This window comes from Rhineura floridana, chromosome 1 (assembly GCF_030035675.1).
Source record: "Rhineura floridana isolate rRhiFlo1 chromosome 1, rRhiFlo1.hap2, whole genome shotgun sequence".
Taxonomy (NCBI): domain Eukaryota; kingdom Metazoa; phylum Chordata; class Lepidosauria; order Squamata; family Rhineuridae; genus Rhineura; species Rhineura floridana.
In genome coordinates this window covers 156,846,947-156,860,816 of record NC_084480.1, presented here as the reverse complement: position 1 = coordinate 156,860,816, position 13,870 = coordinate 156,846,947, and the positions used below count along the sequence as shown (strand labels likewise).

The following is a 13,870-nucleotide window of genomic DNA, read 5'->3' as shown; positions in this document are numbered from 1 at the left end:
ATCCAGCTCAAGTCTCCATATTCTCCTCCCCCACCCCACCCCAAAGCACCAATCAAGCAAAGTGGCTTAGTCAAAAGGGCCAGTTGGCACACAGGATGAAGTGCTGCGTTTGATCTCTGTTCAGTCAGAAAGCTCTATAGGTGGCCATGTCATCAGGGGTAAGTTCTTGTGATGAAATAGGGAGTAGAAGAGAATTTATCTCTAGTTAAACCTCTCACTGCAATTAATTGATTCAAAACAAGTTGGTGCTACCTTGCCACTTCCCAGCACAGATGGCTATTAGAAGTACCACAGAAACCCAGGATACACAGACAATAAATGGATTTTACCTTTCAGTCCCACAATGCCACAGAAAGATGCAGGGATCCTCACAGAACCACCCCCATCTGTACCAAGAGCCAATGGGCAGAGGCCTAAAGAGAGCCAAAATGATAATAAATAATAATAATAAATTTAATTTTTGTGTCGCCTATCTGGCCAAAGCCACTCTAGGCGACGTACACATTAAAATGATGAGACTCCCACTGAGGAAAGATGTCTAGTCCTGTATTTCCCCGCCCACATCCAATATTGCGACAAACTTTGGAACACTACTGTCCTTCTGCCCATTTCCCCAGCTTCCATCTCTAATACCCCACAATTTGTACAGCCTTACCTGCAGCCACAGCCGCTGCTGACCCACTGGAGCTGCCACCAGTGAAGTACTGGGGGTTGTAGGGGTTCCGAGCTGTACCATGGTATCTGGAGGTAGACAAAGACATGCTTTGAAGGCCAGATCACCCAGTTTGAGGCAGTAGTCTGATGGCCCAACCAGAGGCAATGTCAGCACATCGCGGGGAGGGGGTGGATTGAGTCTACCACTGACCCCGTTTGAGAGAGGGGGAGAAAGAGTGTAGCACCTGAAAGCACAGCAGGGACAGACAGGGAACCTTAGCTCTGTTTCCCACCTGCATCTTTTGCCCCAAAACCTCAGCCACTCTCTGCCCACCAACCCCCACCTCCGCCATGTAGTTCTGAAACCATGAAACCAGGTTACCTGGAGAAACAGTCAGTTCAGGGGGGAAAAAAAGGTGGATAAACTACTGAGGAACCACTCTCCACTGCAAAGGATTCTGGAGAGTGTTCTAGAAGCACTGAGATCACATGGGGTGCTGGCCAAGGCTGTTGCGCTTCATTGTCACCCTATCTGAACAGCACACTCTATAACATAGCCAACACTCCTGCAGCTATATATTGCAGGGAAGATCTGCAGCAGGAGGGAAGCTGTCATTCAGGGAAACGTGTCCACCATAGTGACAAATTCCAAGAGGAAGCCATATTTGTTGTTTTTTTATTGGAACAACATAAGTCTGGTAGCACCTTTAACATTAGAGAAATTTATCGTGGCACATGCTTTCACAACATTTGTTGTTCTTTAAAATGCCACCAGACCTTGGTTTTACAAAACTGAATTAATTTCCCCCAAAAAAGAATTGGTCTTTCAAACTATTCCGGGGAACTCTGGAGTCTCTCAATGAAAGAGTTAGTAAAGGTGGACAAAACACATATACTTACAAAGAAAATTAACAAACTCAAACTAGAAATGGAAAGCATTAGATTCATAATTCATAATGAGAACATAAGAGCCTGCCGGATTCAAGCCATGGCTCGTCTAGTCCAGCATGCTGTTCTCACTACGGACAACCAGATGCCAGCTTGTAAGCAGACCTGAGTGCAAAAAGCACTCTCCCTTGCTGTGGTTTCCAGAAACTGGTATTCAGAAGCATGCTGCCTCCAATGCTGGAGATAGAACACGACCATCAGGCTTAGTAGCCATTGATAGCCCTATCCTCCATGAATTTGTCTAATCTTCTTTTAAAAGTCATCCAAGTTAGCATGAAATATTTTCATTTGTCCTGAACCTTCCAACATTCAGCTTCATTAGATGGCCCCAAGTTCTAGTGTTAGGAGAGAGGGAGAAAAGCCTTTCTCTATTCACTTTCACCATGCCATGCATAATTTTATACACCTCTGTCATGTCACCTCTTACTCGTCTTTTTCTTAGCCAGGTGTAGGGAACGTTTGACCCTCCAGATATTGCTGAACGACAACTCCCATCATCCCTTGCTGGAGCTGATGGAAGTTGTCACTCAGCAATATCTGGAGGGCCAAAGGATCCCCCACCTGCACTAAACTGGAAAAGTCCCAAATGCTGTAACCTTTCCTCACAGGGGAGTTACTCTACCTTCTTGATCATTTTGGTTGCCCTTTTCTAAATCTTTTCTAACTCTGTTGGAAGTGCCGGGTGAAGCGCCAGGTGACTGGAAGAGAACTAATGTCTCTGTCTTCAAAAAGGGCAAAAAGGAAGAACCTGGGAACTACAGACCGGTCAGCCTGGCATCAATCCCTGGGAAAATTCTGGAGCCGATTATACAGCGGTCAATCTGTAAGCACTTTGAAAATAATGCAGAGATTACTAGAAGCAATGCAGTGATTACTAGGGGGTTGAATTCAATGACCTTATAGGCCCAACTCTACTATTCTAAGAAGCCAACATTTGTCAAGAACAAATCCCGCCAGACTTATCTCATTTTTGAATTGGGTAACTTCCCTAATAGACTGTGGGAATTCTGTGAATATCATATATATCTCAACTTCAACAAAGGTTTTGACAAAGTACCCCATGATATTCTGATCAGCAAGCTAGCTAAATGTGGGCTGGGTGGAACAACTATCAGGTGAATCCACAACTAGCTATAGAATCATACTCAATGGTTCCTTCTCAAACTGTGGGAGGTAACAAGCAGGGTACTGCAGGGTTCAGTCATTTTTATTTATTTATTTATGAGATTTGTAGGACGCCCGTCTGGCAGAGGTTAATCTGCCACTCTGGGCGACTTACAACCAAGCACAAGTACATTCCATATAGACATAATCGAAATCCTAAAAATTAGAGATTAAAAATTAAAGGCTTAAACATTTAAGCCCCCCAAGATCTGCAATCTGCCAGCCTAAATTTGAATTTAAACCCCCCAAGAACTGCAATCTGCCAGCCTAATCCCCTTCCCATGCCTGGGTAAAGAGCCAGGTCTTCAAAGTCCACTGAAAGCATAACAGGGAGGGGGCCTGACGGAGGTCAGTTGGCAACAAATTCCAAAGCGTAGGAGTCACGATAGAAAAGACTCTAGACCTTGTCCTCACCAACCTCGCTTCTTTTACTGGAGGTATAAGAAGTGAGCCATTTTGTGTTATGCCATGCCCCCCAGCAGCTATTTGGTGTTGTGCCATGCCCCCATGACTACCATTTTGTGACTCACACCCTCAGCACTCTCTCAACATTTGAAATGTGCCCCCTGGTTCAAAAAAGTTGGCGACTTCTGATCTAGCATAATACAATCTTGCTACAACCATCATGTAGAATATTAGTTTTCTTTGCTGTACAGCTACTTTTTTTCAATTGGTTAATAAAAAATATGATAGAATCTAGATCAGCAGTGCGGAAACCTCCAGCTCACAGACTTAGACCCACCAGGCCTCCCCGTTTGGTCTGCAATATATGATGTCGAGTATGGAGCAGTTAAAGAGGTGGCTTGGCCAAAGGGGGTTGTTGCAGGCAGCACCTGCAGCACTTGTATGCACAGTGCTTTGCCAAGTCCCAACAATCAGCTGATCGGGGCTTTCCTGCATAGCAGCATGCAAAAACAGATCACTGGCAGCATTGTGATGTCGAGCGATTGACCCTGCCCAACTCAGGCCACAGGGGGTGGAAGAAATAAAGGATCTGCCCCCCCTCCCATTTAGATCTAAATTGCGCATTCATAATTCTCCCTCTCTTCTCAAAGAAAGAACAGATCACCATTCCTTTGCTTTGTTACCCAGCCTCTGTATGTGGATAAAGCTTCTATACCCATTCTACATTTCCAACATTTTATTATCTAGGTTGCCATTTTTCTTATGAAGTCTTTCAGGGTCATACAACACCAGGTCACCATGTTATTACAGTTTTCATGAAAATTTGAACATGATGAACAATTACTGATTTTATTTCCAAATGTACTCCCAAGTAGCAAACATTATTGGAGCCTATAAATCCTGATTCCACTGCAACATGTTTGTATTTGCTTGTTCTTCAAAAGGCACAGCTGCACAGTCATGCAAGTACAGGTGCACCGTGCATGCAGTCAGTCAAGCACGGAAACGCACAGCATGCGCGCACACAGTGGCAGTGGCCCCAGAAATGCACAGACAATCGCAGCAGCCAGGCCCCTCACAAGTACACCTACCAGCAATTCCAACAAAGTGCCTTAACAAGGAGCATGCAGGTGGCAAGGGAGGCAGAGACTTGCTATGTGAACCAGAAACAAGCAGAAACATACCTGGCAGTAAGACAGTGGCACCAGACGGACCCAGTGTCGTGACAGTGCCCGTGTGAACCTACACCAGAACCCCAGCTACTTCTGGAGCATGGTACAGGTGAGGTTCAAGGTAGCAGCCACCAAAAACTCCTGGCATCCAGCCTCAGCCCCACCAAGACCTCAGCAGTGGCTGCACTGGGCAGAGACCATGCACATGTCAACAGACAGGATCCTTCTCCTCCTCTTCCACACGCACATTCATTCATTCATTCATTCATTCATATATATATACACGCCACCCTTCCTCCCAGCAGCAAGGGCGGCAAACAGAAGTGCTAAAAACACTTTAAAACATCATAAAAACAGACCATAAAATACATTAAAACAAAACGTTAAAAACTTTTTTAAAAAAAGCTTTAAAAACATATTTAAAAAAAGGTTCAAAACATTATTAAGAAAACATATTAAAAGCAATTCTAACACAGACGCAGACTGGGATAGGTCTCGACTTAAGAGGCTTGTTGAAAGAGGAAAGTCTTCAAAAGGCGCCAAAAAGATAACCGAGATGACGCCTGCCTAATATTCAAAGGGAGGGAATTCCACAGGTAGGTGCCGCCACACTAAAGGTCCGTTTCCTATGTTGTGCGGAACGGACCTCCTGATAAGATGGTATCTGCAGGAGGCCCTCACCTGCAGAGCACAGTGATCGACTGGGTATGTAAGGGGTAAGACGGTCTTTCAGGTATCCTGGTCCTGAGCTGTATAGAGCTTTGTACACCAAAACTAGAACCTTGAACTTGGCCTGGTAGCAAATGGGCAGCCAGTGAAATTCTTTCAGCAGCGGGGTGACATGTTGGCGATACCCTGCCCCAGTGAGCGGTCTTGCCACCGCATTTTGCACCAGCTGCAGCTTCCCAACCAACCTCAAGGGCAGCCCCACATAGAGTGCATTACAGTAATCCAGCCTGGAGGTTACCAGTGCGTGGACAACAGTGGTCAGGCTATCCTGGTCCAGAAATGGCTGCAGCTGTCTTACCAGCTGAAGCTGGTAAAAGGCACTCCTAGCCACAGAGGTCACCTGGGCCTCTAGCAACAAAGATGGACTCAGGAGTACCCACAGACTACGGACCTGCTCTCTCATCCAAAGCAGGCAGCTGACCAATTATCCGAACTCAGGAACCACCAACCCACAGTGCCTCCGTTTTGCTAGGATTCAGACTCAGTTTATTGGTCCTCATCCAGCCCACCACCGAGTCCAGGCAGCGGTCCAGGGCTTGCACGGCCTCTCCCCATTCAGATGTTACGGAAAAATAGAGCTGGGTATCGTCAGCATACTGCTGACACCTTGCCCCAAAGCTCCTGATGACTGCTCCCAAGGGCTTCATATAGATATTAAACAGCATGGGGGACAAGATGGTACCCTGTGGCACCCCACAGCACAACTGCCAGGGGGCCGAAAGACAGTCACCCAATGCTTTTCTCTGAGAGTGACCCTGGAGATAGGATCAGAACCACTGTAAAACAGTGCCTCCAATACCCATCTCACCAAGTCGGCCCAGAAGGATACCATGGTCAATGGTATCAAAAGCCACTGAGAGATCAAGTAAGAATAACAGGGTCACACTCCCCCTGTCCTTCTCCCGATAAAGGTCATCCGTCAGGGTGACCAAGGCTGATTCAGTCCCATAACATCTCTAGTGGAGACACCTGATCCACTAACATTGCAGCATTCACAACCACCATCCCTCCCATTCTCCTTCCCATCACCAGCACTACCTGCCAAAGACTCACAGCATCACTTAGTCATCCTCCACCCTCAGATCAGACCTACTCCTGCCTAAACTACTATATGGAAAGCCTCCCACCCATAGGTTTCTGAGCGGACAGCTCCTCCCAAACTTCTTCCATCCCACCAAGGCCCAGTGACTGGCTGGGAGCAGGGGAGCCAGCTGGAGATCAGCTGTGGACCTGAGGAGGGGTAGTCTCTCATCCTGGGGAGGAGCATCCTACCAAACAGCTACCACAGGAGCAGAATCACCAGGAGAGGCCCTGGATGATTCCTACAAGTCTGAGGGCATTCACTCTGTTCAATGTGGACTTCCAATGAGTCAGAAAAGCCACTGAGGTGCTGTCACTTGCAAGTTAATCCATGTCAACTGAAACATCCCAGTGCTCCAGAAGATCCTACTGGGCTGGTGGTACCTGGCTACATGGGAATGCCAATAAGATACTACATAGGATCCTATCTGGTCACAGTTCTCCAGCAGTAAGTCCCCTGATGTTCACCTCAACACCATGGTGACACACTGGCAGGAGTGCATTTCTGTGTCTGAGGTGCAGCTTGCCAGGCCCATGGATACGTTCTATGGAACCACAGGCTGCTTCTCAGTCCTGGAACCACACAAGGGATATTCACGCCAATACTCACACCCATGCACAAGTCCCATCTCTTCAGCAACCATCACCATCAGCTTGCAGTCAATGTGATGTTGATATCCCCAGGGCATCTCCACCATGAAGCCAGGGAATATACACAACTCCCAGGTCCTGGAGGCCTTCAGCCTGCTGCACCTGCCAGAACAGCGGCCTAAGGGTCACAGGTGTCTCCTGGGTAGGGGCACTCAAGGTGTACCACTCTGCTTCCCTCTCTCGCTCTCCGCCCCCACCCAAAGCTGACCAAGGAAGCCTGTCAAAGCCCTTTAATTCTGGCCAAGTACCCCAGGGCCCATGGGTCAACAGGATGGCAATAAGTGGTTCAGACGCTTGCATCACAAGGGGGGAGGTTGTGTAATTCACTTCCTTGAGTAGAATATTCAGTGCTAGAACTAGAGTAGGCCACTATCCTTCCCCTACTGTTCCCCTACACTTGTCTGCCCTCAGGCACCTATCACTCTTCCATCTTTAGTTTAGTTCCCTGTCACTCTCCACTGATTCTCCAAGACTAACTTAGGTTTGTTAATTTCAACAGGCCTGTTCTATGTAAGACTCAGCTGAATGCAACCCATGATCTCCAAAGTGGTGATGGCCTGTGTCATGCTCCACAACGTTGCCAAACACAGGAAGCCACTCCCTATGGACAAGGATGGTCCTGGGTAGGAACCCCTGGCAGGGTATAGGACAGATGTCTATGATGAGGATCAGGATCCCCACAGCATTGCTACTGGGGACTGCATAGCCAGAGAGTTTAGGCTGCGTCAGGCCAATTCACTTGTCCTCTGTGACCCTTGGCCTCCACCCCCCCCAATCTACCATGCCAATCACCATGGTTTTTTCCATGCACAACCAACTCCATGAGCCAATAACTGACACACGCATACCTAACTGTGATCCCTCCCTCCCATCTTCCTGAGTCTGTGACACCCCTGGCACAGCTCCCCACTGCAGCTCCCTTGCCTTGGCCTTCATCCCTCTCCTACTGTCCCCATCCACTTGTGTGACCCTCAGGCCCATATGACTCTTCGCTCTTTAGTTTAGCTCCCTCTCTTTCTTCCAATTCTGATATAATATTGTGAGCTCCCATGCCTTAGAATCATAGAGTTGGAAGGGGCCTTGTAGGCCATCCAGTCCAACCCCCTGCTCACAGCAGGAAATCCACAGCTAGAGCATCTCCCGCAGATAGCTGTCCAGCCTCTGCTTGAAGACATCCAGCGAAGGGGATCCCACCACCTCCCTAGGCAGTCGGTTCCATTGCCGAACCGCCCTTACTGTCAAGAAGTTCCTTCTAATGTCCAATCTGAATCTACGCTCCTGCAACTTAAAACCATTAGACATAGTCCTACCCTCTGGGGCAGCAGAGAACAAATCTGTACCCTCCTCTATGTGACAGCCCTTCAGGTACTTAAAGAGTGCAATCATGTCACCCCTCAGCCTTCTCTTCACCAGACTGAACATGCCAAGTTCCGTCAACCTTTCCTCATAAGACTTGTTCTCCATACCGGCTATCATCCTCGTCGCCCTCTTCTGGACCCGCTCTAACTTGTCTATATCTTTCTTAAAATGAGGCACCCAGAACTGAACGCAGTATTCCAGATGAGGCCTGACTAATGCAGAATATAGTGGGACTATTACTTCCCTCGACCTGGAAACTATAGCTCTGTTTATGCAGCCCAAAACCGCGTTTGCCTTTTTTGCTGCAGCATCACACTGCTGGGTCATGTTCAACTTGTGATCCACTACAATTCCAAGGTCCTTCTCACATGCACTACTGCTAAGCTGGGTATTTCCCATCCTGTACCCGTGCATTTTGTTTTTGTGGCCTAAATGCAGAATCCTGCATTTCTCTTTATTGAATGTCATTTTATTAATTTCAGCCCAATTTTCTAGTCTATCCAGGTCCCTTTGGATTTTATTCCTGTCTTCCATTGTGTTAGCTATCCCTCCCAGTTTCGTATCATCCGCAAACTTCATAAGGCTTCCCTCCACCCCATCGTCTAAGTCATTAATAAAAATGTTGAAGAGTATCAGCCCCAGGACAGAACCCTGTGGCACTCCACTCGAGACCTCCTTCCAGTCCGAAGCAGAGCCACCAACGACCACTCTTTGAGTACGGTTTTCCAACCAGTTGTGAATCCACCTGACAGTATTTCCATGTAGTCCGCATTTGACTAGTTTGCTAATCAAAAGGTCGTGGGGGACTTTGTCAAACGCTTTGCTGAAATCTAGATAGATGACATCTACAGCATTTCCACCATCTACTAAGCTAGTGACCCGATCAAAAAAAGAGATGAGATTAGTTTGACAGGATTTTTTCTTGACAAACCCATGCTGACTCCTACTAATCACAGCATTGTCATCTAGATAGTTGCCAATGGACTCTTATTATCTGTTCTAATATCTTTCCCGGTATTGAAGTCAGACTGACCGGCCTGTAATTCCCCGGATCTTCTTTTTTACCCTTTTTAAAGAGCGGGACAACGTTTGCCCGTCTCCAATCCTCCGGCACCTCTCCCGTTCTCCAGGATTTCTCAAAGATGATGGCAAGAGGTTCCGAGAGTACATCCGCTAGTTCCTTCAATACTCTGGGATGCCGTTCATCAGGCCCTTGAGATTTGAACTCATTTAGGTTAACTAGGTATTTCCTGACTATCTCCTTATCAATCTCGAACTGCAGTCCCGTCCCCTTACTGAGATTGCTACCGATGCAAGGTTGCACACTGTTCCCTTTTTGGGAGAAAACGAAGGCAAAATAGGTGTTGAGCAGTTCTGCCTTTTCCTCATTATCTGTCAACATTTTGCCATCCTCATTGAGCAGCAGTCCCACCATTTCCTGTTGGATATGTGTGTACGTGCGTATGTGCCTCACATGAGGAGAAGAGCAAAACTGTAGTTATGGGGTTAATCCAGCCAGGGAGACCACCAAGGACGTTGGCAGGCAGCTGTGCCCAGCGAGGCCAGTCTTATCTACAAAAGGCTGGAGAGAAACCGAAAGAAGCTCTGTGGGGGAAGAAGTTCTTGGTAGGTGTTGTGATCATGAAGGGAAAAGTCTTGTATGCTGTTTTGCTACTTTAATGTCCACAGTAAAGGACTCTTAAAACAAGTTCTCTATCTGTGCTCGGATTTCTTGAACGTCTCGCTGTATACCCGTGAAGAGCCGGCCACGCAATTCCACACACACCAACAGGGTTATGGGCCCAGATCCGGCGCACTGAACAACGCACTGAAGATTGTTCTGAACCAAGTCAGAGCTCCTTGAAGAGGTGAGCGGAGATGGCAGTGAATATGTCTGCAGGCATGCCAATGGAGTGTCTCACGGAGACTAACTACGCCAGCTGGAAGCTACGAATGAGAGCGTTTCTGATTAAAGAAGACTTGTTTGAAGTTATCGACACCACCCCACCGGCAGTTCCTCAGGCGGCCTGGACGCGTAAGGATGAGAAGGCACAGGCTTTTATTACTTTGGCACTCTCTGACTCTCAATTGCTCTATGTCAGAGACGAACCCACAGCGAAACGAATGTGGGATGTGTTACAAACTGTACATGTGCAACAGACAGAGGGGAGCATACTTTGTTTGGAAAGAAGGCTGTACCAGATGCGTCTCACAGAGGAAAGCACCATGCTTGAGCATCTAACAGAGTTCAGATGTTTGTTTGCAGAATTGGAGGACAGAGGGATTGAGCATAGCAATCTTCAAAAGGTGTACATAGTTTTGGCTTCACTTGACGAAACCTGGAATAATCTCGTGATGTCGATGAAGGCTATGCCAGACGGAGGCCTGAATTTGGACTTTGTGGAGGAAAAACTGAACCAAGAATGGCAAAGGAGACAGAAGAAGAAAAGAACCGAGCAGAAGGAAGCTGTCAAAAGCAAGCAATCTAACTTCAAAGAGCAGCAGGGGCTGAAATCCTGTTATTTTTGTGGAGCATGGGGTCATATACAAAGGAACTGTGCAGCCAGGCGGAAAAGCAGAGACTGTGGCTGGAAGCAGTCAAGTGTGAACTTTGTAAGCGCAGTAAAGCCTCAAACCATCAGTACGCAATGGGTGTGTGACAGCGGTGCATCCCATTTCTGTTGAAGGACCGAAGCCTGTTTCACACGTCGAGAGCAGTAAAGGACTCTGTTTTGTTGGCTGACGGAACCAGGAGGGACGTTCTGGCACGAGGCACGGTGAAGTTAAGTAAGATTGGGATTCTGACAAACGTTTTGTATGTACCCCAGTTAGCTAGCAATATTCTATCTGTGAAGAAGTTGGTTGATATTGGTTATACTGTAATACTTGACAAAGAGAAATGTATTGTGCAAAAAAGGGGGTGAGGTCTGCATGCAAGGGTGCCTAACAGATTCACAGTTCATAATACAGAGCAATCATGCAGGGTGTGCTACGTTGAGTGCAGAGAGACAGACACATAATGGCTGTGTGCATGATTGGCATAGAAGGTTAGGACATGCCAACTATGAGACGATTAAGAAAACCCCTACACATAGCGAAAACATGAAACTGACAGAGTGTGGGCAACTGATGGATTGTGATGCCTGTTGTAAAGCGTAGGCTACGGTTGCACCCATCAATAAAGAGGCGGAATGCTCCACTACCACTCCCTACCAACTAATACATGTTGATCTGTCAGGACCGATACAGAGTTCACGAGGGGGTGCTAAATACTTTATGGTCGTGGTTGATGATTTTACGAGGTTCTGACATGTTTATCTACTGAAAAGAAAGGATGAGGCAGAACAGAAGCTACGTCTGTTTATCAGGAAGACTGAAACACAGCATGGCATTACAGTGAACCGTATACGCTCAGATCAGGGGGGGGAATTCACAGGCAATGAATTGCATGAATTCCTGGAAAGCAAGGGAATAGAACAAAACTTCACAGCTCCATTTTCTCCGTTTTCTAACGGGGTTGCAGAGAGAAAAAATAGAGCCCTTCGGGAATCGATGAGAGCCATGTTGGGAGATTCCAGCCTAGCCGGCTCCTTTTGGGAACAGTGCATCTTGTATGCAACATACATACACAACAGGGTGTTACACAGTGCCATTGGGATGTCACCCTATGAGAAACTCACGGGAAGAAAGCCGAGGGTGCAACACATTGAGCGGTTCGGGGCTAGGTGCTGGGAACATATTCCAAAGGGGAAAAGGCATGGAAAACTGGCTCCCAGAGCACAGGAAGCATTTGTGCTGGGTTTCCAACACACTTTTTACAGGGTTTGGGTTCCTAAGACACAGCAAGTTGTACTGAGTAGGAGCATAAAGATCTCAGTCAGGCCGTGGGACCAAAACCAGTCTGTTATTCTAAATGGGTCAGACAATGCACCAACGCAAGGGGTGAAAACAGAAGAGACTCAAATACCATTGAAAGATGCTCTAAATGAATTAATATGGGGCAAACGTAAAACAAGGAAAAGCTGATGATCTGACTGCACCTGAACAAGCCATGCCAGATACAAGTACAGATAATGGTGGCACAGGGGGAGTCGAAGCTCCAGTACCCTTAAGGCGCTCCGAAAGGGCTAACATTGGGAAGCCGCCAGACAGATTCACAGTGGGTATAGTCAGCGGCCCGGGTACATACCATGAACGTGAAGTGGATGCAGAAACATTATATGCAACTTGTGTAAAACCTAAATTCAGTGAATAAATAAAGCTCTAAGGGATCAATGTTGCAAGTTGAATGTACTGTAAATATGTAATGTAATCATAAGTTGTAGAAATGCATTATAAGACCAGAATGTTGTAATTATATACATGTGAGACACAGGTGCGGGCTGTTGGATATGTGTGTACATGCGTATGTGCCTCACATGAGGAGAAGAGCAAAACTGTAGTTATGGGGTTAATCCAGCCAGGGAGAGCACCAAGGACGCTGGCAGGCAGCTGTGCCCAGCAAGGCCAGTCTTATCTACAAAAGGCTGGAGAGAAACCGAAAGAAGCTCTGTGGGGGAAGAAGTTCTTGGTAGGTGTTGTGATCGTGAAGGGAAAAGTCTTGTATGCTGTTTTGCTACTTTAATGTCCACAATAAAGGACTCTTAAAACAAGTTCTCTGTCTGTGCTTGGATTTCTTGAACGTCTCGCTGTATACCTGTGAAGAGCCGGCCACGCAATTCCACACACACCAACATTTCCTTGGTCTTTCTCTTGCTTCGAACATATCTGAAAAACCCCTTTTTGTTGTTCTTCGCTTCCCTCGCCAGCCTCAGCTCATTCTGGGTTTTAGCTTTCCTTACGCTATTCCTGCAAGCCCGAGCCGCTCGTCGGTACTCTTCCTTGGTGATGCGTCCTTCCTTCCATTCTTTATACATGCTCTTTTTTACTTTTACCTCCTCCACCAGTCTTCCATGTAGCCACATTGGCTTTTTCCGATGTCTTCCATTTTTCTTCCTCTTTGGAATTGTTTGCGATTGCGCTTTTTGTAATATGTTCTTCATGAACTCCCACGCGTCTTGGGCTCCTTTTTTCTTTAGTCTATCTAGCCACGGGATCCTACCCATCATTTCCCTGAGCTTGCTAAAATCGGCTTTCCTGAAATCCAAGGTCCATGTTTGACTATATTCTTCTTTGGCTTTCCCCAGAATCACGAATTCCAGCATTACGTGGTCACTTTCCCCCAAGGTACCGACCGCTTTAATTCCCGTGACCAATTCGTCCGTGTTAGTTAAGATCAGGTCCAGGATTGCCGATCCCCTTGTTCCTTCTTCTACTTTTTGAAAGAGGAAATTATCAGCAAGGCCCATCAGGAATTTGTTGGAGGCTTTGTGTTTCGCAGAGTTTGTCTCCCAGCAAATATCCGGGTAGTTTAAGTCCCCCATCACTACTACTTCTTGCCTCCTTGAGATTTCAGAGATTTGCTTGAGAAAGGCCTCGTCTACCACCTCTTCTTGGCCAGGGGGTCTGTAGTAGACACCTACTACCATGTCGGTTTTGTTTCTCCATTTATTTTTACCCAAATGGTCTCTACCGGACCCCTTTGTTCGCTCTCTTGGATTTCCATAGAGGTGTATTTGTCTTTGACGTATAACACTACTCCCCCTCCTTTTCTGTTGCTTCTATTCTTTCTGTAGAGTTTATATCCTTGAATGGCTATATTCCAATCA

The 13,870-nt window shown here is 46.9% G+C and overlaps 1 protein-coding gene across 7 annotated transcripts in view; it reads right to left on the bottom strand.

Annotated features, from left to right (window-relative positions):
• The window catches only part of LOC133390353 (uncharacterized), a 58,106-nt gene that overhangs the window by 22,147 nt on the left and 22,089 nt on the right, over positions 1-13,870 (bottom strand). For all 7 annotated transcript variants that reach the window (XM_061638850.1, XM_061638860.1, XM_061638802.1 and 4 more), the window contains 2 exons: positions 656-741; positions 330-413 (listed from right to left, as the gene is read on the bottom strand). In XM_061638850.1, coding sequence (XP_061494834.1) covers positions 330-413; positions 656-741 — 170 coding nt within the window. The remainder of the gene's footprint in view (positions 1-329; positions 414-655; positions 742-13,870) is intronic.